Here is a 23,497-nt window from a genome sequence, read left to right as displayed (position 1 = left end):
CCAGTAAGTATTCATTGACTGAAATTGTTTTGGATTCTTAAATGCTAGATTATGGAAAACACTCCCTACTGAATTTTTTATAAATATGGGAATATTAGTGTAACTGGCATTCTTGTTAAGAAGGCTCTTATTTACTCTTGGATCACATCTGACCATTATTAGCCCTGCTCTCTTTTCAGCTTCGAAAGATGAAGCTGTCACACCAGATGTTATGAAAAGACCCTGCTTTGGCATGACTGCCAGTGTTTAGGCATATCATCAGGAATTGTTATTAGGTATATCAATATAATAAATATAAATTAACACTCCAGTCATTTAATCTGTTGAGCGAGGCAGGTTATATTTATGAGGAGAGGTGTGAGAAACCAAGAAGCCTGTGGAAGAAAAGAAATATGGCCTTGGAGCCCTGGAATTGGGGTGGGACACAGGTAGGGCATTCAGCAAGGAGCCCTTTGGATGGGGTTCCAGTTACTACAGAAGTGAGTGGCCTAAAGCAGATGGCCAGTCCCTCACAGTTCCCCTTCTTTGCCTCTCTAGGGCGTTGTGACTGTGGGTTTTATAGAAGTCCAGATCAGCTCTCTTCAGTTAGTACAATAAAAACGATGCCTATTTAATAAGATATCCAATGTAGTGTCTGCAAAATGCATGAACAAGACTTTGCGGTATGCTACTCTCTACAGACAACCTTACCCAGAATTTTCCAAAAATAAAATTTTAAAAGAACTTCAGACAGAACAGCTTCACTCTTCTGTGTGCCTTATTTCATTCTTTCGTCCATCAGCCATGATCCAGCTTCCCAGCCAACTTCTCCAAATCTACACTCCTTCTGACCTGTGTAATTGCGTTTTTCAAATTGAAACTTTGATGACTGGTTTTCGACTTCTTTAAAATACCAAAATGGGCAGGCTGGTTGGTTAGCTCAGCTTGTTAGGGTGTGGTGCTGATAACACCAAGGCCCAAGGTTTGATCCCTGTACCAGCCAGCTACCAAACAAAAAAAAGGTTACAACACCAAAACCTTTTTGGTATATGAAAGAATACCCAGAACCCTAATACAAAAAAACAGACAAAAATTATATTTCATTCAGCTGTTTAATATTCACATATGCTATAACTGACTAGTGAGACCTAGTTGGACAAATGCTGCCCATTTGACTCTGTTTAGCCATCACACACCAGCTTGGCCTGCCCCAGACCCTTGCGCCCCGCCTTCCCAACTCCAGCAAGCACAGGAATAGATCAGCCCCCAGGCAGTCGTCCAAATCGCAGTTCAGGCTGGACTTCACCCTACAGGAGCCATGCCCCTTCAGCTTGTCAGTGACACATGAATGAGCTGCAAATAAATGTGAGTGCCAAAAGCTAAAGTCCCAGGTCTCTGTGTGTTCCTGACCCTGGCCTCTGTCCTTGGCCTCCTGGGAATTAACTGGGAACTTTACGAGAGTCTCTAAAGAAAACTGAGGCACAGAAAATGTGTCTGTAAATTGGTAGGGATAATGTTATTGAGAAAGACAAAATTAATAGCGTTATCTTATCAATTTACAGTAGCATTATTGATTCTCTTAGTTCACAGCGTGATTGTGAGGCTTATATTTTTCAGAGTTCTTTCTCATATATGAAGTGCCATACAAACTGAAGTCTTATTCCCTAGTTTTCTGTCTGCTTGAAACACTGACAAGATTTGCTTTATTATCCAGATTTTATTTTACATCTGTTTTCAGAAAACAAGTTACTATTATATTCCAGCAAATGTTTGAGAGATACACTGACCTTCTTTTTCACAGAAACTGATTGAAACCCACTGAACATGGTATTAATTAAAACAGTATTTCCCAAGGAAGAGCAAAAACAAACACACAAAAATATGGTCCATTGTCAAATAAGTCAGGGAGATGCTGGGTTAAATGCAATCAGATAGGTTTATTTTCTACTGAACTTCTAAGGGCCATTATTTTTCAGACTAGCTTTTTATTGTTATGGAAACAGCATTTACTTAGTAAAAAATTTAAAATACAGCAAAAGTCTATAAAATGAAAGTTAGTTTCTGTAAGTGGTAAACTATTTATAAAAGTCTGATCTCCCACTGTTATGCGTGAAATATCCTTTCAGGTTTTCTCTACTCATTTTTCTATGTTTCCGTATTTTGTGTATTCTTTTTTTCTTTTGTACGGGTGGGACCAAATTATTCATTCTATTCATAACATATTTCACGTAATAGAATTTCAGGGTTTTTTTTTTTTTTTTTTTTTTTTTTTCTCTTAAATGGGCATATACAGATCTACCTCAGTCGTTTCAGTGGCTGAATAGGTTCAGTTGCATGACTGGTCTGTAATTGAATCAGCCCCCCATTAAAGCTCAGACAGATCTTCTGCAGCCTGTGCCACAACAAATACAAATCTGTGGCCATTTGCACATGCACAAGTAGATCTTTAAAGTTTTAGAAGTGGAATTACTAAGAGGATTCTTGTTTAATTGTGTTTGTTTTGCCAATTGCCTTCCAAAAGAAGCTATCTTATTGGCACTTCCACCAACAGGGTATAAGAGACTCTCCTTCCCTGCATCCTCATCCATACCTTTAAAATTCATTAATATGCTTTCATGCATTATAATCCTTGCAGAGTTTAAATTACAAAATATTTTAAGAACTTATTAAATCACAGAGTGGTGCTGTTTGTTTGGTTGGTGTTTTGGCCATTTGTTTTTGTTTTATTTTATGTTTTATTTCATTTTCATGGTGAATCAAATGAAGTCTTTGAAAATAGTTTAGAAAGTGCTGCATTGGAAGGACAGTAAATTATTGGCATGAAGTTTTGTTGAAAACAGGAAAAAAATCAGGCATGCTGGACAAGAAATTTGATAGAATTTTGAGTCAAAAAACATAACTTCTTAAAAATTTCAACACAACAGTTCTGCATATAAATATTTTCATCAAAGACAATCTTGGAGAATGTGGGGAAATAATTTGTATTGGTGCCAATAGTGTTTATACTTTGTGTGTTAACTTGACAGTCAGGGTTATCTTTTGACTGCTAATATGCTGAAGAGCCTTGGGCAAAGTCATTTAGTCTCTCTGGCGTGGAGCTGATAAATGTATGGTTTGGGGTGTTGTTGTTGCTGTTGTTTTTTCCAATATAGAACAGGGCTAATGCACTAAATCAGGTTATCTGAATTAATCTTAGATAATTTAGATACTAGATAAATATTTTAATGATGATAATTATAACAAAATTACAGTTTTTCCTGTCCATCAGTGGTGACAAAGTATTTATTTTAACACTCATCTATGTTTGCAGACAAGCATGAAACTAAATTAAAAGGAATAATATACTTTCAAGCCATTGAAGAAGTGTATTATGATCACCTGAAGAATGCTAATAAGGTAAACATCACTTTTCTAAATTCCTGTAATTTGAGTGCATAATAAAGTTGGGAAAAAGATATTTTTGGATTCTAAGCAATTTAGATTTCTTGTTCTGGAATAATAAATAGATATAATCAGAATGTTACTGGAAAAGAAAAAATAGAAGGAGGACAGCTAATCTTTTTGAGGGAAAAAAGTCATGGCAAAGTGAAGAAATATTCTGGACATATTGGTTTGAGAGAGGTTGTGGAATGACTCTGCAAAGGTTCTAAAAAGGAGCTACTATCTGAGACTACTTCAGAAAGTTCATGGAAACATTGGTATTATCTTTCAATTTTATTTTTCCATGAACTTTTGAAGTACCGTCATATAGTTAAGAGGGGGATCATAAGCAAGAATCTTAATAGAGCTAACAATAACAGCTCCTATTTATTAAGCACCTACTATCAGCTAGGTACCCTGCTACAGCTTTACAAACTGGCTGCGGAGAGAATTGGTGAGCTCCGTGTGAGCTTTATTGTACAGAAAGGTGTAGCAGGTGGGGGTGCAAGTTACAGCACAGCAAAAGTAATGCCTGCATAAATTTCTATAATTTGGAACTATTTTAGAAAGAAGTCTTCACATATGTCTGTGTTATTTAATGTTCTAATTTCAAAATGTTTGTTTTATATTCTTTTCCTTTTTTGAATTTTAGAGCCCTAATCCATTACTCACCTTTAGTGTCAAGACACATGACAGAATCTATTATATGGTGGCCCCATCTCCAGAAGCCATGCGGATCTGGATGGATGTGATCGTTACTGGGGCAGAAGGTTACACTCACTTCTTGTTGTAGTGAACTGGGACGACAGTCCACTTCAGGGCAGACTGCAATAAACTCTAACAAGAATGAAGCCATTTTTGATCCCAGATGGAAAGACCCAGCAGACCCATCCCTTCAACTGTATCCTCTCAGAACTCTTTGACATTAAGGAGAAATCATTTGTAAAAAAGAAAGTAGCTTTAATTCAAAGCTTGATCATAAATAGCAAAAGAATTGAAGCACCTATGAGAAAGAAATCACTATTTTGATAAATAGCATCACTTATAGAAACAATTCTTATAAACTATTTTTTATCAATTGTTGGTTTTGATGAAATAAACTAAACAGTTTATAAAATGTCTGTACATACTTGGAAATATGGAATTATTTTAGTATCCAAGTCATTGGCATTGACATTATTGGTAGTCAACTGGCTTTTTTTTTTTTTTTAAGTAGCATTTTACTAATGGTTATTTTATAAATATAAGCAAATGAGGGTTTGGAGGGGAATATGTTTTAGGAGGAATTTTGCCTTAATTTGTAAGTACTGCACCAAAACCAAAGACTTGACATGACTTCTGCTTAACTGTAGTAGTTTAAAAGTGATGAACTGCTTTTAATGTTACACTATATTTTAAAATGGTATTTTTAGGCCATCTAGTGCCCAAGAAATTGATTTTGCAGTGTCACCACCTGCAAAAGCTACCATACATATATAGTAAACCACTTTTTGTAAAAGCAGAACAAAAAGCTATGTATTTTAGAAAACAAAAGCCATCTTAGACAACAGACATTCTATCACATTGGACAATTTTAAATAAAGAGAATACTTGGTGGTAGGAGATTGTTTTGCTGAAAATTTCCGCATTCCCAGTGCTGAGAATAAAGGCAACCAGTACCTGATTTCCTTTAGATTGTCTAATTTCTCTTTGTTATGGAGCACACCTGCTAATTGCACCCTCACATGAAATAACTGAAATCAGCTCTGTTTTCACCAAAGAACAGACCAAATAAAATACTTTTTTGTTGAAGTGTAGTTCTGTAAAAGGGCAAATCAAGTTCAACTTAACATTCTTTTAATGTACTATTTTATTATGAATTTCTTTAAAATTAGCCTTTGTTTTTTTTAAAGTTAAATTAATTTTTGTTGAATGAAATGACTTCAGGCAAGTCTCTTTTATAATGGTTTTTCAAATGCCATTTATTCTAGTTTATCATGTTTTGTGTTTGTAAGTATGAATGTACTATTTCCTAAAACTTGGCAAATGAATAGAAGTAGAAATAATGACTTTGCTTACTAGTACAAGGTGAAATGATTAGAGTAGAAGTATCTCTTTATAAAACTTTGTCAGGGCTGACTGGGTACAATTGTTTTTTTCAGTGTAGTTTGTATACATGTTGCCAATAATAAAATTTTGCAACTGGATGACACAAGATTTTACTTGAACAGTAAAGGACAAAAATCATGATAGTAGAAGACATTTTTGAAATCTGATTTTTCCAGCAATCACCCTTAAACCTTGTAATAATCTAAGAGAGTAAAATGCAATTGCATTGTTGGTTAATGTAAAGATATAACTTTTCTGTGCTGTACTTTCTTCATAGGATTGTAAAGGTATTCTAATCAACTTGCATGATGTAGTAACCCTTTTAAATAAGTGTGTTAAATATGTTGAGTTTGGATTAAAATGTTGACCTGATTTTACATTTGAAAATAAACTCATCTCTCATTTGGAAGTTACCTATTGGTAACATGATAGAGGATGAATTAATCAGCAAAAGGCAATTGTAGTATCTACGTAAATGTTGTGTGCTAACATTATGATTTATAGTTTATAAACTGAAAGACTTAGAAGTATCTCTGGTCACATTCCTATTGCTTACAAAATGAGATGATCTCTGAAAAAATCTGACATCTTACTGGTATCTTTTTGCACAGATTCAGTCATTAGTGGTGAATGCAAGAACTGTGTTTATTTATCCTCCTGTCTGACAAGAAAAAATCATGCAAATATGAAGTAAAGCTCTAGGCCTTTACTTAGTGAGGACCTCATTTGTCTCCCTGAACTAAGGCAGCAAATTTCAAAGAGAGGAACTGCCCTTAACAATATGTTCTTTTAACTCTTTGTATGTTAATGAAGGCAACACTGACGGTAGGTATCCAAAGTGGAAACAAATTTGTCTACTTCAAGCTCAATCACTGTCAGTAAAAGTATCCTCACTTGCCACTAGCCACAATTTTTCCTGATTTGTTAGACAAGAATGGATTCAGAAAATGATCCATGGGTTTCCCTGCTTTTTTTGTGCAGTGCTTTTCCCATTATGATGACAAGTCAGATTTTCATTTTCCTGCACATAAAATGCAAGAAGACATGCAAAAATAAAGGGGACAAAAGGGAGAGGAATGATTGAGAATATTTGCAATTATTCAAAACCTACAGGGAGAAGTTTGCGTTGTTAAGATATAAGGGACGGTGAGATGACATGCATCAGGCATCACCTTAGTGATTTAGTTCCTCTGGAGTCTACAACAGGCCTGATGAAGAACTGGCAAAATAGCTCAGCATCTTTTGGAATATGTCTTGAAAACAAGTGGCTGTCCTTACTATAAGACTATTTACTTACTATACGAGAGGCATCACAACTCTGAAGAAAATGATTATTCAGTTTATCCAACTTTTCCAGAGTGTTCCAACAGGACAGTTACTCAAGACTCCAAAGACATGCTGGATTCACTCTACCGAACTGTTGCCTTTAACTATGGCACCAATAACTGCTCCAAAATTTATATACAGGATAGTAAAGAGGTTTTACTCCAAGTATTACACCAGCCACACTAACCTAAGTAGAAGAAAACTAGATAAGGCCTTACTGGTTGATGCTTAAGACCCTCAGGAACTACTTTGAATGGTATCCGAGCTGGAGCGCAGAAACACTTGTACCACAATTCGTTCAACTATTTTTCTATTGTCGATTTCATTTTTTCTTCTAAAAATGGTGTTGCAGTAGATAATATGCAGTAGATAATAGTATAAGATAATATCCTCATGAAAGTTTTTTTAATCTATAGGATAGTCACGAACTGGGGCCACTGGGACAAAGGGCATTGAAAATGATGCATATTGTAGATTGTAATAAATATGGCCAGATTACTTGACAAAAGATTTTAGCAACTCACCCTCCCGGTAACCATACATGAGTGTCAGCTTCCAGCATCTTTGCCAATAGTTGGTCTTTTTAGTTTTTGCCAATCTGATGGGTGGAAAAAATGGCAGGTTTTTTTTTTTTTTTTTTTTAATTCACATTTTTCAATTAGTGAGGTGTGCATCATGTTTACTCATGAACTGCCTATTCATAGCTGTTGGCCAGTTTTACTGGAATGATATTTTTTCTTCTAGGAGCGGGCCGAATGGAAGTATTAGTGTCTCTATGTTGTGAATCTGTTTTTCTAGGCTGTCATTTGACTTCAGGCATCTTTTGCCATTAGAAAAGTATAAATTTGTATACAGTCCCTTTTTTTTCTTTTTTAAATGATTTTGGGGTTTCAAATCTTAAGAAAGTACCTTCTACTGGACTATGAAATATTATCCTAAAACTTATTTTATCTTCAGTTTTATTCTTCTTTTGAGATTATCTACTGACATTTATTTTTGCATAGAGCATGAGGTAGGGGTCAAGATAATTCGATAATTCAGTAGTCAGGCATATAAAGAATTAGAACAAAAACCACGAATGAAAAGCGGCGAATGCCCCGTCCTACTGCAGGTATTTATACACGCAAGATCAAGATCAGCTCGTGGAAGCATTTCTGGTACAGGCTGAAAATGTCCTGCTGTCAGGGACTTGTGACGCAGCAAGCCTAGCATTTTATTTTTCCGCTCCCTAGTGTCCTCGGGATGATGAGATGATTTCCTATCTAGGAACGTTAGATATGGTTTCTCTCTAAGCTTCCTGGAGCATCGGCTCGCTGAGAAAGCATCGTCCCGAGACCACAGAAAACATTCCAAACTGCAACAAACAAAAAACTTCTAAAAGGAGAACCAAGAGCACAACAGCAAAGGGTAGCAAGAGCGACGACACTGCGCATGTGCGGTCTCCGCGAATTGACAATCTCCCGAGGTGCTCTTTAGCAAGTTCTGCCTTGCAGCAGGAGGCGCATGCGCAGCCTCCGTTCCTGTGCGTCGTTCGCGCCTCTAGGACTGCGGGGCGCAGGGGCAGCTGGGAAGATGGCGGGTGTGGGCACGGCCGCTGTGGCGGCTTGGGTACCTTGTCGGAGCTGGGGCTGGGCATCCGTATCCTTCGGCCCCCACCGTGGCCTCAGCGCGTTACTTGCACGGAAGCCCCAGCGAGCGCCACGGTGGCTCCCAGGTCAGTGTCCGAAAGGCGGGAGTAGGACGCATTATTTTGAATTTCCCGGGTTCCGTCAGTTCCTGTAATGTATTTTTAGCATCCCATTCAAAAATGCTCTTTCCTCTTTCTCAGCACCCCAGTTCTAGGCTCTTGGTGTAATTCCGGTGAAAGCTTTGAGAAGAGTTCTGCCGCTGCCCTGTGCATTCTGGGCAGCCTGGGCCCTTGCATCTTTCGCTCTGCAATTTAAGGAACTCCTGCTCTCCTCCTGCCTCCTCTGCATTAAATGCCACCACTAGGAAAAAGTTAAGATGTGCATTTAATGCATTTGATTATTAGATCCTCCCAGGAGTTTACAGATCGTGACTGTTAAAATCCTTAGACCTGCCTTTCCTTGATTTGAAGGAACTTGCAGTATGAGGCATGGTCTTTGTAAAAAGAGATGTCCTCATCAGATCTAATTTCTAGTTTTGTCTTCTTGATGTGAAAGAACCATAATCATTATTGTACAAAGTCACCTAAAATTTGGACCCAAAATCAGGGAACCTCGCGTGTGTGTGTGTGTGTGTGTGTGTGTGTATGAGTGTAGTTTGGTTTTCAATGATATCGTTTAATTTTTTTTGTTTTTGTGTGTTTCACATCCTTGCCACACAGCCATCAGATGCATGGTGCTTGGAATGGTAATTAACGTCATTGCAGAGACCCTTTGTTTCAAGTTTAAAACTCTAAACTTACCTAATCAATTTAATTGTACACAGCCAAAAGTCATGTACATAAATACTCCTAGTAAAGTATAGAGTGTCAATTCATTAACCAGAGTATAATATTCTTTCATCTATTTAGCAAACATTCGTTGAGCACTTATGCACCAATCCTTATAGTACAAAGATGATTTATGGATATAATGTTAAGGCTCTGCCCACGTATAACTCGCCAACATTAAATAAATTATAATTGCCTCAGGGGAAATTCCTGTGTTGGGAGGTAATATCTGAAAGAGGATAGAAAGGATTTTTGAATGCTCAGACGAGGAAATGAACATTTTTGCTGATGCTACCTGCCACCCTGCATAACTGGCCCTTACTAACCCTGTTTTCATCAGAAGTTTTAAATTTGGTACGTTTCTTTATACATTGAAACTTTTAAACAGGCTTATATGTAAAAAGGATAGGTTTAAGGCCTTCAATTAAGTTTTTTAAAAAGCAACATCTCAAATCCCAAATGGGGAAAACTTGAGAACACACATGGAAGAGACAGAAATTTTCATTAGCCACAAGAAAGTGGAGGAAGGCTTCATTTAACATTAAAAAAAAAAAAAGATTTGTTAGTCCAGAAAAAGACTAAGTGCACAACCTAACGTCTTTAGAGAGAGGCGGTGTGATTATAAATGACTTTCTACTTTTTTTTTTAAGGGCAAGTATTGATTTTACATTAGGGAAAAAAATTTTAAAACAAAATGGAGTAACCTTGTAAAGTTCACCGATTGTACTGTTGTACTTAAATTATGCTAAGATCTATGAGTACCATTCACAGAAAGCCATACCAACAAATAAAGTACACAGTGATTGGGATGGTCAGTTAGGTCACTGGAGAGAGCATGGTGCTGATAACACCGAGGTCAAGGGTTTAGATCCCTGCACTGGCCAGCCCCTCCCCCCCAAAAAAATAGTGATTACAGAGTTCTGTGAGAACTCTTTTTCCAAAATGATACGTTTATGTTATATAAGGTTATCTATAAAGAAATTGCTCCTTGAGCCCACCTCTGCTGATATAAAATTATAATTGAAACAGTTTCCCAAGGGCAGACCAAACCTGTTTGTTCCATACCCTCCCATACTCAGAAAAAACAGATGTAAAATTCCTCAAACATTTAAAAAATTAAAAAGAAGATCAACAATTTCACAAGAGAGCTGAAACTAGTGGAACTAAATCTGAATGTTGATTGGTACTGTTTAGGATAGATGATATAGTGGAAACAGGAAGATGTTTTTTGACAAGTTTCTGTCTTTTATTACCTTGAAATTTCTATTTGTGTGTTTTGGAAGACTCAAGATTAATTGGCAGACAGCCAGTGCGACAGTTCCACCAGGACTGCTGCAAACTTGTGGCAGTGGCGTGGGGACACTCTTGAGCGTTGGGACACCCAGGTGTGTCTCAAGCCAAGGCTTCCCCAGCCTCTCCATGTGGGGTTAGAGGCTGCTGGTATAGGCCAGCGCCCAAGTGCTGAGTTGAGGTGTGGGTGGCCTGGGTGCTGCTCCAGACTTAGGAATAGAACAAACATCTGGCTTTTTGTTAGAAGTCTCCATGATAAGAGTGGTACTTGGTGGGATGAGCATCTTTCTGAAGAAAATATTCCATTTGTTAAGCAGTTGGTCTCTGATGAAAATAAAGCCCAATTAGCAAGTAAACTATGTCCTCTGAAAGATGAACCATGGCTTATACATTCTTGGGAAACAGGTTTGGCATTATTGCACTGATGCTGGGCATGATGCCTTTACGGACCAAAGATGGTCAAAAGCATTGGTCATATTACTTCTGTTATGAAACTGTCATGTCCTAAAGTGTATTTTGAAGGAAAACCATAATGGAAAAATGGCAGCACTAACTGTAGGAGGAAAAACTATCATGTTTTTGCAAACCTACATCTGTATTGGAATTTTACCGAGGACTTGGATTGCCACCAAAACGGAAAGTTAAAATCTTTCATGAAACAGGTAATGCTGTAATTAAGCCAGGCAGTGCTCTTTATGCTGCTCACTTTCATCCAGGACAGTATGTGGATGTCACAGCCAAAACTATTGGTAAAGGTTTTCAAGGCGTCATGAAAAGATGGGGATTTAAAGACCAGCTTGCAACTCGTGGCCAAACAAAAATGGGAGACCTGGAGCTATTTCAACTGGTGGTGTTTCCAGAGTCTGTCCTGGAGCTAAAATGCCTGGACAAATGGGAAACGTAGCTAGGATAGTGTATGGACTGAAGATGTGGAGAATAAACACAAAGCACAGTATAATCCATGTAAATGAGTCTGTACCTAGACATAAAAATTACTTAGTAAAGTTCAGAGATTCTAAGCTGTCTGCTTATAAGGATTTCTGTAAACGTCTACCATTCCCTACATGTTTTCCTGATGGAGATGAAGAGGAACTAACAGAAGATTCGTATGACGAAAATGTGTGTGTCAGCCCACTGTGCCTTCTATTACATTTGCCTAACATCACTGAACATGGCAGACCCTTACATGCTCTGTGAACTTTGGTGAGCCAGAACAATAATATAGCCAGGAATTATATTCTCCTTTCTTAGTCACAACTCCACATTTCTTATCTCTGTCAAGGGCATAAATATATGACTCATCCTTTAATTGAATTTTGTTCGAAAAATTACTGCATTAAACAAATCAGTCAAGTAAATTGGATTTGATAGAATTGGCAATTTTCATATTAGTGAAATATTTGTAATTTGTGAACTTCATTCTTTTTTACTACACATTTCCCAAGTTATCTTATGTGTTTATAAATTTAACTTTTATCAAAGATTTGTCAATCTTCATGAAGGGGTGATGTGAAACCATATAGGGACTATGATGCAACTTATTTGGATGAAAGAAACCATTTCCTGGGGCGGGGGGGAGATTGGATATTGCTCAAAGAAGGTACCAATTTTGCCACGATTTTAAAACTAAAGATCTTGTGCACAGACTTGTTAATTTAGTACTTTGAATCTGCTTTTGTTTTTCGTATTAAATGGAAATAGTATTTAACATTAATTCAATGAGTTAAGAAATTGAGATTGAAAATATATACGGTTTTTCAAAAACTGTATTTGCAAACTGTTTATGTTTTATGTTCTTTGTTTAGCTTTCAGGCAAAAGACATTATTCTCTTTCCTTAATCGACCAGACCTTCCAAACCTGGCTTATAAGAGACTAAAAGGGAAAAGTCCAGGAATTATCTTCATCCCTGGCTATCGTTCTAATATGAATGGTACAAAAGCATTGGCAATTGAGGAGTTTTGTAAATCTCTAGGGCACGCCTATATAAGGTAGGAACAACACTTTCAGAGAAAGTATTGCTACCATTTAGCTTGACAATGGAGAATTACTTCTGTTCTAACCAATTGAAGTAAATGCCAGCATTTTTATAGGTTAATTTATTTTAATGGCCTGTAAATTTTATCTCGAGATTTAGGGTCATTGTAAAAGCAACCTTTAAAAGACCTTTTTAAAGGCCTTGCCACCTGATGATGCTGGGAGGAAAGGACATCTCAAGGGAACTAGTGGTAACTAAACTCTTTAGATAAAATAATCTGTGAGACAACAAACAGATATACTAGTTGGCTTTCTCCTAATCTCTTGTAGTTATATTATGGTTTCCCATTGGGAACTTGTTTACATTGTTATTATTAAGTTTGTTTACCTATAACAGTCATTTATTTAGATTTTCAGAAGAGATAGTATGGTTTAGTAGAAAGAGCATTGGCCTGGAATTCAAGAAACATGGGTTTTAGAATCAATTTTAGCAATAGCTGTGTCAAGACAAGGTCAGTTAATAAACACTGGACCTAATTTTATCATCAAAAAAAAAAAAAAAAGATTGGGCTAAAGATAATTTCTGAGTTTTCTTCCTAGCACTAAGCCTAAAAATCTGAATTTTTAGAAGAGTAGTTTCACTAATCTTCATTCAGTAATTCTAGAAAATAGGGCTGGCCAGTTAGCTCACTTGGTTATAGCATGGTACTGATAACACCAAGATCCAGGGTTTGATCCCTATTTTGGCCAGCTGCCAGAAAAAAAAAAAAGTTATAGAAAATATAACTATATATAAAACATTTAGACTTTATTTGTTCGATATACTAGTCAAAGTTATGTCAATTATATGGATTTAGTCTCTTTTTTTAAATCAAAATAACTGAATTATTTCATTTCCATGCTCAGAACTCTTAAAATCTATTCTGATTTGTTATCCTGAAGTCTGGAATATCTTTTGGAAATAGACTCTCTAGCACTCTACTGGGTGCTATGTAATGTACAAAGAATTATAAAACATAGTACTTGCCCTTAAGGATCTTTCAGTCAGGGTGAGAAACACAAGATAAAATGCATATGAAAAATTAGGCAAAAGTACTCATCAAAATGTGATTAGGTGTCAAAAGAACAGTATACTTAATTACATAACATGAGAGAAAGAAAACTGGGGGTTGAAGTAGGTAGAAAAGACTTTTATAAAGGAACACTGAAGAATAGTTAAGATTTGGGTAGGAGAGAAATGCTGTCCAGGGAGGGGGATTACCCTAAGCAGAACATTATAATATCAGAAATAATGCTGTCATTCTCCTTTTTTGTCCCTGAATGAATTTGAATCAAGAAATCGCCATTTTACAGATTCTTGAATTTCAATTGAGACCAGGAGAACTATAACCGGTTCCTGTCTCCTTGTAAGATATAATGTAGGTTTTCAGCATTTAAAAGTGTATTATATAAGTAAGCCTTTATAAATAGCCCTTCACTGCAAATTTTTAATTTGAACAAGTCCCTTTTATTTGCTCTTATCAAACTTCATTCAGTCTAGTTACTATTAACTATTGATTGCATTTTAGTTTATTATAAGAGATTTTATCTTCTATATACATATTCTCCAATTTCCCAGTTTACTTTTGTTGTGAGTTTTGCTGTAAAATTTAGATTTTGAATGATGAAATGATTTCTATATTGTATAAGAAATGGTACATATGGCTGTGTGAAAATTGTTTATTAATGTTCTATTACCATGCCTAAAATAAGATGTTGTCAGAGCTCAGGAATGTAACATTGTTTTAAGGCTGATATTCTTTCATAGTTATTTCTAATAGAATTTTAAATTTGGGACTATGACCCAGAGTATTGAGACTGCTAGGACTCAGTTGTATTACTGTTTAAAAGTCTTAAAGTGCTGAATGTGCTTGAATTATCTTTGTTTCTGGATTAGGGTTCAGCAAGAGTGAACTGTATTTTTTTTACTTGTAACTTCTTAGCATCACTAAATGTTTATATTTTCTTTCATGAAGGGGCTCTACAAGCGTTTTACATCCTCACCATATATTTAGAAGGCAACTGTAAAAGATGCAGCAAGTAATGATATCCAATTGCCCACCAAGAAGGGGGGAAAGGAGAATTAGGGTGTCTTTCTCTTCTCTTCTCCCTGGTCAGTCTTCTACACTACATACCCTGAATTGGAAAGAAACAATAACTGTGATTAAGACTACAGCAAGTTCCTTGTTCTATTTCCCAAGGATCCAAGATCATTTTACTTTAAACCTAAAGAAAACTTCTTTTACCTTCCATCATTTATAAATCCCTTATCTCTAAGGAAATATACATATGCTATATATCATGTATATATTATTTTATATAAAAACATGGGGACTCATTAGTTTTTGCTAGATTTTAAGAATCAGAAAAAAAAAGAAAGCTTGATACTTGAATAAAGTAATTCTTTTACTTTTTCTTTTCAATTCTATTCATTTAATAGATTCAGTTTTCCTCAGTGTGTGAGGTTTCTAAGCCTAGCTAGGAATTGACATTCTAGTCAGAGGGAGACAAATATTTAAAACTTGATTACAATACACAATATGAAAAGTGTTAATTGAGTACATAGGAAAGAAAGAAAGTGACTGGCACTAAACAGGGCATGTATGTCAAGGAAAATTCCTCAAAGGAAGTGACATGACTTAAAGGATGACTAGGAGTTTGGGTGAGCAAAGAAGACATTCTAGGCAGCAGAACAGCTTGCAAAGACTCAAAGTTATGAGAGGGCTTAGTTGAGAATTGGGAGTGTGGTTTAGAGTAATCTAAACACATGATATATACATCATGATTTATTGTATTGGAACCTTGAAGGAGAGGTAAAATTCACAGATCAAACAGACTTTGAGCCTGGATAACTAAGAATTCAGAAGAAGTAGACGGGTTGGTGGTGATGAATTTGATTCTGGTCTCGTTTGCTTTTATTAATTCAGTAAATATATACTAAGCACTTACCACTTAAAAGAAACTCATCTAGGCACTGGGAAAACAGTGGTGAACAAAACAGTTTGTTCTGCCCATGTGGAGCTTTCATTCTAGTGTGGAAGACAGACCACAAACAAGTAATCAAATATCTTGTATGTCAAGTAGTAGTAAGTGCTCTGAAGAAAATAGAGTAAGGAAACAGAGGATGATGAAAGAAGCACAATTTTAATGACTGAATGGTCAGAGAAGGCTTTCCTGGGATGTAGCATTTGAGGCAAAAACCTGAATGAAGGAGGGAGCAATCTAAGTGGATATCTGGAGGTAGAGTATTCCATGTAGAGGGAAGAGCTGATGAGGCAGGAATATGGATGGTGTTTCCTTTAACTTCAAGAAAGAATGGGAGAGAGCTGGCCAGTTCGCTCAGTTGTTTAGAGCACAGCCTTACAACGTGAAAGTCATGGGTTCGGATCCTCATACTGGCCAGCTGACACAGAAGGAAAGTGAGGTTACTATTGGGGAGTGAGAAAGAGAGAATAATAAGAAATGAGATCAGAGAGGTGGTCAGGCACCGAAGTACGAGGGTACTTCAGAAAGAAAAATGGGGAAAAAAAATGGAATTAAAAATACAAATCCTTTCATGAACCTTTTGACATACTTCGTATGGTAAAGATTTTATTAAAGATTATAGAATGCCTTTGGAGGATTTGTACAAGACATGGCTTTTGTTTTTCAAAGATTACTGTGACTACTATGTTGGGAATAGACTGTGAGGATGAAAAATGTAAATGTGGAGACTTGTTAGGAGACTATTTAATTAGTCCATTCTAGAGCCGATAATGACTTGGACCAGGCTGATAGGAGTGGAGGAAGTGAGAAAGTGATTGGATATAGGAGATAATCGAAGGTTAAGCCTATAGGATTTGCTGAAGTATGTATTGACTGTGATGTTTTACTATATTGTAGCCATTGTAATAATAAGGAATGTGCTACCTTTCTTAAAAATTAAAGGAACAAATACATAGATAGATATGTAGATATTTAGATACAGATATATTTTTTTCTGTTTTTCTAGGTTTGATTACTCAGGAGTTGGAAGTTCAGATGGTAACTTACAAGAAAGCACAGTGGGGAAATGGAGAAAAGATGTTCTTTCTATAATTGATGACTTAGCAGTAGGACCACAGGTGACAGTTTTTGTTAAATATGATGATAATTACTGTAACCTAAAGATGTTTGAGCTGTTTCTTTAGATATGAAAATTTATTTAATATTTTAAATGTGTAACAGTCAATTTTGATATTTAAACTATTCCATCATTTTCACTTTCTAATAAGTAGCATTTTACTTTTTATTGTGCAAATTTTACTTTATTTTCATAATTTATCCTATGTTATAGACTTAATACTTTAACAAGAAGTTAATCATAATTGAGCTCTACTTTGTGCCAAAAAGTCTGGGAGCTACATAGATATAAAAGAAAAAAAGTACATATATTTTTATTAAATTATTCACTGACCTCACAGAAAAGGAAAAGAAATTCTTTTTTAAAACTATATATATTTTTATTTTTAGATATTAGTCGGAGCTAGCCTTGGCGGATGGCTTATGCTTCATGCTGCAATTGCACGACCAGAAAAGGTTGTAGCTCTTATTGGTGTAGCCACAGCTGCAGATAACATAGTGACACAGTTTAATCAGCTTCCTGTTGAGGTAAGTCATAAGTCACTCTGGCAACCTTAGTGTATATCCTCTATTATTCTTCTAATCCCTCTTTCGTTGAATATTTGTTCATGTGTCCACTGTTCTTTGACTTACTATGTTGGCACATCTTTTGTCTGAGCTGCTTGAGGTTTCCCTTCCTTCATGGTCTCTTCAAATCATTCTGCCAAATATTTGAGCCACATGAATAATACCACACTTTGAAATTTATCTTTTTGCCAACATTTGTATTAATCACATTTACTTATTTGGATTGTATGAGGGGTCTTCAAAAAATTCATGGAAAGATTCATATTATCTTTAGAGTGTATTTTTCCATGAACTTTTTGAAGTACCCTCGTACGTTGTGATCTCTGTTTGTGCCTCTTATTCTTAACTGTTAGACTTTTTTTTTTTTTTTTAAAGCCTGAAAGTACCCTCAGATCCTCTCAACAGAGCTCCCCAGAGAGACATTATCAGTCAATCAAAGTTAGGACACAAGAGATGAAATTTACCATTCCTGGCTTAGATATTTAGTTAGCATTCTTTTTCTACTCCTAATTCTCATTGAAAAAAGAACTGGGCTGGCTGGTTAGTTCAGTTTGTTAGAGCTTGGTGTTATAACACTAAGGTCAAGGTTCAGATCCCCATACCCACCTGCCACCAAAAAAAATTAAAAAATACTTTTTATTATTAGCATGTTCTTCAGCAAATCATGGTATAAATGAGGTTTTTGAAATAACTGGTGTAAAGCTAGGGCTAATGTCGGAATCCTGCCAACGTAGCCAGTTGTCAAGCTACATGACTGCTCCAGTTGTCGAGTAAGGCAAATCATAACTAAAGCCTAAATATTTCATTATTTTAGTTATACTAAGCTTCCATTTATATTGTCAGAGCCAGGGCTCAGACCCTTCCAACCCATTGTACAGACTGGGTCCCCAGGCCCCTCACATGCCAGGCCGGGTCACCAGACCCCTCACACGCAGGTCCACGCTAGGTAATTGGGAAAGATTCTGGGAGCCATTGGCAGACAACATGAGCTCAGTCCTCAGCAGCAGCAGCAGCAGCTTACAGCTGCCTCTAGCAGCAGCAGTGGCGGCCTATCGGAGGGTCCTGGGGACACTGGCAACAGTAGCAACAGCTTGCAGCAACAGCCTCCAGCAGCAGTAGCAGCCTCCCCATGGGTCCCCCCTCCCCCTGGGGCCATCCCAGGGACGGGGGGGCACTGTGGATCAGAGCCACTCATCCTTTATACTTAAGTCCATAACCCTGGGCATCTGGGTACACATGTGCAATTACATTAGACAATAACCAAGGAGCACCCAGGCTTGTGCATATCTATATCAAATGCTTGGCAAGATTCTGAACATCTGAGGGGCTCTGACCATTTTCCTTCACTTTCCCAACAGCTGGGAAGGTAATTAGTTTATTATACTCTGTTATTGAACATATGTTTAAGCATTTCAGTTGTCTGAAAAGATAAACAGTAATAGCTGTTTATTTTTGTGTATTCTTTTTGTTTGTTTTGCAGTCAATTAAGTTCTTCTTGGACTTTTTTCTTGAGTGGTCTAAATTTCACCTGTGGAAGAAAATCTTAAAAAGAAAAGAAAAATAAATAAATAATTTCACCTATGGGACTAAGATCCTGTCAGGCTTGAGGCATAGAAATTAAAGAAAAAAAACAGTGACTGAATAATAATTCATTTAAGAAAAAGAAAGAAAAACAGCCTAGAGCAGTGGTTCAAAAAGTACGGTCCCCATGCCCCCAGCATGAGCATCATCCAAGAACTTGTTAGAAACACAGATTTTTGAGCTTTATCCTGAATCAGAAACAGGAGGCATGGCCTAGAAGTCTGTGTTTAACGAGCTCCTCATGAAGTTTGAGAACCACTCCTCTAGAGAATGGAGGAAGAGGACGAGGAGGGAAAGAAATAAAAAGAAGGAAAAACCCAGAAGTACAGAAGTCCCCTTTATCCACAGTTTTGTTTTCTGCAGTTTCAGTTACCCACTGCCAACCGTGGTCCAAAATATTAAGATATTTGAGAGAGAGAGAAACCACATTCACATAACTTTTATTACAGTGTATTGTTGTCACTGTTCTGCTTATTAGTTATTGTTCTTAATCTCTTACTGTGCCTGATTTATAAATTAAACTATCGTGTGTGTATGTATAGAAAAAAACATAGAACCAAATATATAGCGTTCAGTGCTATTCATGGTTATGAGCATCCACTGGGGGTCTTAGAACATATCCCCTGAAGATAAGTGGGGACTACTGTCATGTTGAATAGTAGAATATCACTGACTTTTGCCCCCAGTTCTGCATTGACACCTGTGCTGTATGTCATCTGTTTAAGTTTATTCTTAGTTCATGTTGTTCTTCTAAGCTCCTTAAGAAATAGCATTGTCTGGGTAGTCAGATTTCCTAAATTATCTCCTGTCAGGGTTAAAATTACAAAGGTGGTCTTCCTCATGCTTTTATTTCTGAATTTTTTTCACTTTCTTGGTCATTTCTCATAGACAGTTGCTTAGTGTCTTCATGTTTTTCCTGCTATTGCCTTTTTGTGCATCTAAACCTTGGGCCTTTTGCTCTATGCTCTTAACTCAGTAATACCGTGCTTCTCATGGTAGATTATCTCAAGGATGTGGTAGACTGTAAAGGAGTTGAATAAACACATTTTTAAGTTGTTTGTATATGTACATTTTTTGTGTGTAGCTGTGTATCCACATCATTCAAAGTGAGGATAAGGTAGATACTCTCTAAGTGACTGAGAAGATCTGTAGTCTGCAAATTAGGGCATATCTTTGCCAATACTAAATCAGATAAGCAAGCAGTTGTTAACAGAAGCATGTTAACAACTTGTTAACTTAAAAGCATGTATAAGGAAAGAGCAGGAACACTAGGACTACTATCTCGTCTTCTCCACATAAACAGCTTTGAAATGTCAAGGAAGCAGAAGTGGAGATTTTTACCATCTTTTGTAACCCTGGGGATATTAAGTCCAGCATTTATCATTGTTTTTGCAGGAACTTGACCTCCCTCTTAACTGACACTAATCATCATCTCCTTCTTTGGACTCTAGAGGGCCTCAGACAGGATACACAACTGTTTGGAATCTAAGCTTCTGAACTGCGTTGCTTTGATTCAGTTTCTTCTTGTGTAGAACTTATCTATACTGTATCTATACTTATCTATACATTTTCTTCGGGAGACGCTGTTTTTGCTGCTTCTGAACTTTTTGTTTTTCAGGGTTTGAGACATATACATTTCATAAAGTTAATTTTGTTCTTCAAATGGACTGTATTCATTCAATTTAAAGGCACATAACAGCTAGTTGGGGGGTGTGGGTATACTTAAAATGAGATATTAATTCAGTGTCTCAGTAATTAGCATAGTTTCCACTTCCACTAATAATCAGTGGAACTAAGTTTTAATTATTGAATATGCAAACAACTTTAGGAACACTACTGGGAAGCTCAAGGGTAACTGAAGATCATTTTTGCTTTAAACATTTGGTTTACTATTGCTTTTTAATACCAAGAACCCCGTGATATTAGTATAGATTCATATATTTTATAGTTTTTTTAGAATTTCATTAATTTTAAATCATTTTAAATATTTAGAAATATATAGCTTTATCACAGAATCAATAGATCTTTTTGGAATTTTAAAAAATACATTAAAATGCCTAAATACATAGTTTATGTTATACATATTTGATTGTAATTCTTATTTTCCTTTTTGTATTTGTAATAAATTAACAATTTTAAACATGGAAAAATTATGGTATTTTTATTGAATATTTAAGTTTAAAAATTTTCAAATAGGTTCTATGTGGCATTTCTTTCCTTTTTTTTTTTTTTTTTAATTTTTGATAAGATATCCACCCCGTTTTTCTAGTCAGAAATGCCCTTCATGTTATATGATTGCAAGAGCCATAAAATTATTCACAGCTTGATTTTTTTAATTCAAGTTCTGATAATCTTTCCAAGGAATTTGTAACATATAAATAAACCTTTATGCTCAAAGATATTCATGGCAATATCCAGCAGTGTGGGAATGGTCAAGCTAATTACCCTAGAATCAATTATAGTGGACTATTATGCAGCCTTTAAAATATTTTTATAGAATTTTTTTAAATCCAGAAATATATATACTAATAAGTCAGCATAGAAAACTATATATGAGTATGTAATAGATATATATTTTACATATTACTTATTAAAAAAACCAAACACATACAGAAAAATACTGGAAAGAAATAAGCCAGAATATTAATGATTGTTATATCCATGAGGTAAGATTATGGGTGATATATTTCTTTTTATATGTTTTTGTATTTCCCATGTTTTCTTTAATGAGTATCTACTACTCATTATAGAAAATTCTAATTTTTAATTAGAAAAGCTATTTAAAACTCTAATTCTTAATTAGAAAAAAATGTAAAACAAATTGTAGTTTAAGAAATAGGAATTCTCAGACAGTCAAAGAATATGTAATATTTTATCTGAAGGGAATAAATATAGGTATGATATTATTGTTCAGTTTTCAGTAAGTATTTAGAAGACTTTTTTGTTATCTAAAGCAGAAAACACATCTTTTTCTTATTCCTAGGACTCAGGAAGATAAAAACTATACATATTTTTACATTCAGCCTAAAATTTCATGACCATGCATGTGATTGTCCCAGAGTAACCACTGTCTTATTTTTCATTTTTAGTTCTATGCTTCATTCTTCCCTTTCTTCCCCTGCCCCACGCCCATTTTAGCTACTTCTCTTCTCAACACTTTTAGTTTATGATTTTGAAATCTAAACAATTTTTACTCTAAGATTTGATTTTTGATAAATATGAATGATACCTGGACTGATTCCAAGGAATTATTGTACTTTCCTCCCCCTTCATGTCCCTTCAGTTAGGTGAAGCAACACCTGATTTAAGATGCTGTATGATAAAGTTAGATAAATCTACGTGTGAATTCTATCCATAAAAGTTACTAGCTTTGAACTTTGAACATGATATTTAACTTCTCTAAACCTTAATATAATCTTTTATAAAAAATGGAATAATTATTATTGGGATGTTATGAGATAACATGTAAAGTACCTGTCGTAGTACCTTGCATATAGTTTTTAATTATTGATGACTATTATTGTTACGCTTTTGTTATCTTTGTCCTACTCAAGGACTGCTTTCCTTACGTTATTTAAAACTATTGCATGTGGTAATGTGGCATAGGGTCATAAATACTTTTATTTTTCTCATTTGTTCCAATAGCTGAAAAAGGAAGTAGAGATGAAAGGTGTGTGGTCCGTGCCATCAAAATACTTTGAAGAAGGATTTGATCACATTCAGTACAGTTTTATAAAAGAAGCTGAACACCACTGCTTGCTACACAGCCCTATTCCTGTGAACTGCCCTGTAAGACTGCTCCATGGTATGAAGGATGACATCGTACCTTGGCATACTTCCATGCAGGTTGCCGACCGAGTACTCAGCACAGATGTAGATGTCATCCTCCGAAAGCATAGTGATCACCGAATGAAGGAAAAAGCAGACATCCAACTTCTGGTTTACACTATTGATGACTTAATTGATAAGCTTTCAACTATAGTTAATTAGTATCACATTTTTAGTTGGTATATAAACTAATGTATCCAGATGATTTAGTTAGTGTATAAACTAATGTATCCAGAAGAGGATAACAAGATTGAAAGACTCTGATACTTTAGGTTTTTCCCTCTTACGTGTATTTTGTAAATATCAGATGAATATTTGTTTAATGATGTATTTGCACAAGTGATACAAATTGTAAAGAACAGACCAGCTGCTGTTTTAAAATTTTTTTCTTTCCTTCAATCCTTGATTTTTTTTTCATTAAAATGTTCCCTATTTTTTTATTCAAGAGATATTTACCTTTCTTATGTTAGCTGTGCCAACTCTTGATTGTGCTCTCTTCTACTTAAAATCATTAATACAACTTAAATACTTTGGTTTTTTGCTTGGTAACATTGTATATGGAAATTTGTAAAATTATTTCTGATTTTAAAATGCAATTAACAAAATATAGGAAAATGTTTAATGAAATAAATTTGAAATGATTGGAGAAATGTTTGAAACATAATAAAGTTCCAAAAATAAGGATTCTTATATACTGCACATTATACTCAAACTTAAAATTAAGGTTTTACTTTTTGAAGGCTCAAAACTGTATAGTGATATAAAGGAGATATTTCTAAAGTTTGGCGTTTAAATATCAAATGGGGAATTTAAATCATATTTAAAGCATGTTTAAATGGGGAATTTCA

General features: G+C 35.5%; 2 protein-coding genes and 1 pseudogene across 3 annotated transcripts in view; all 3 read left to right on the top strand.

Moving 5' to 3' along the window:
• The window catches only part of PHLDB2 (pleckstrin homology like domain family B member 2), a 107,898-nt gene extending 103,597 nt beyond the window's left edge, over positions 1-4,301 (top strand). For both annotated transcript variants that reach the window (XM_063104922.1, XM_063104931.1), the window contains exons 16-17: positions 3,290-3,375; positions 4,052-4,301. In XM_063104922.1, coding sequence (XP_062960992.1) covers positions 3,290-3,375; positions 4,052-4,192 — 227 coding nt within the window. In that variant the 3' untranslated portion in view covers positions 4,193-4,301. The remainder of the gene's footprint in view (positions 1-3,289; positions 3,376-4,051) is intronic.
• Positions 4,302-8,360: 4,059 nt separating this feature from the next.
• On the top strand, positions 8,361-23,092 carry ABHD10 (abhydrolase domain containing 10, depalmitoylase). Its single transcript, XM_063113683.1, has 5 exons — positions 8,361-8,527; positions 12,364-12,547; positions 16,564-16,675; positions 17,064-17,201; positions 22,467-23,092. The coding sequence occupies exons 1-5, from the start codon at positions 8,386-8,388 to the stop codon at positions 22,809-22,811; spliced, it is 921 nt and encodes a 306-aa protein (XP_062969753.1). The 5' UTR covers positions 8,361-8,385; the 3' UTR covers positions 22,812-23,092.
• On the top strand, positions 10,688-11,718 carry LOC134370822 (large ribosomal subunit protein uL3m-like; annotated as a pseudogene).
• Positions 23,093-23,497: the final 405 nt, after the last annotated feature.

Source organism: Cynocephalus volans, chromosome 1 (assembly GCF_027409185.1).
Source record: "Cynocephalus volans isolate mCynVol1 chromosome 1, mCynVol1.pri, whole genome shotgun sequence".
Classification (NCBI taxonomy): Eukaryota; Metazoa; Chordata; class Mammalia; order Dermoptera; family Cynocephalidae; genus Cynocephalus; species Cynocephalus volans.
The sequence above is the reverse complement of the archived record's forward strand: the minus strand, read 5'-3'. Positions and strand labels throughout refer to the sequence as shown.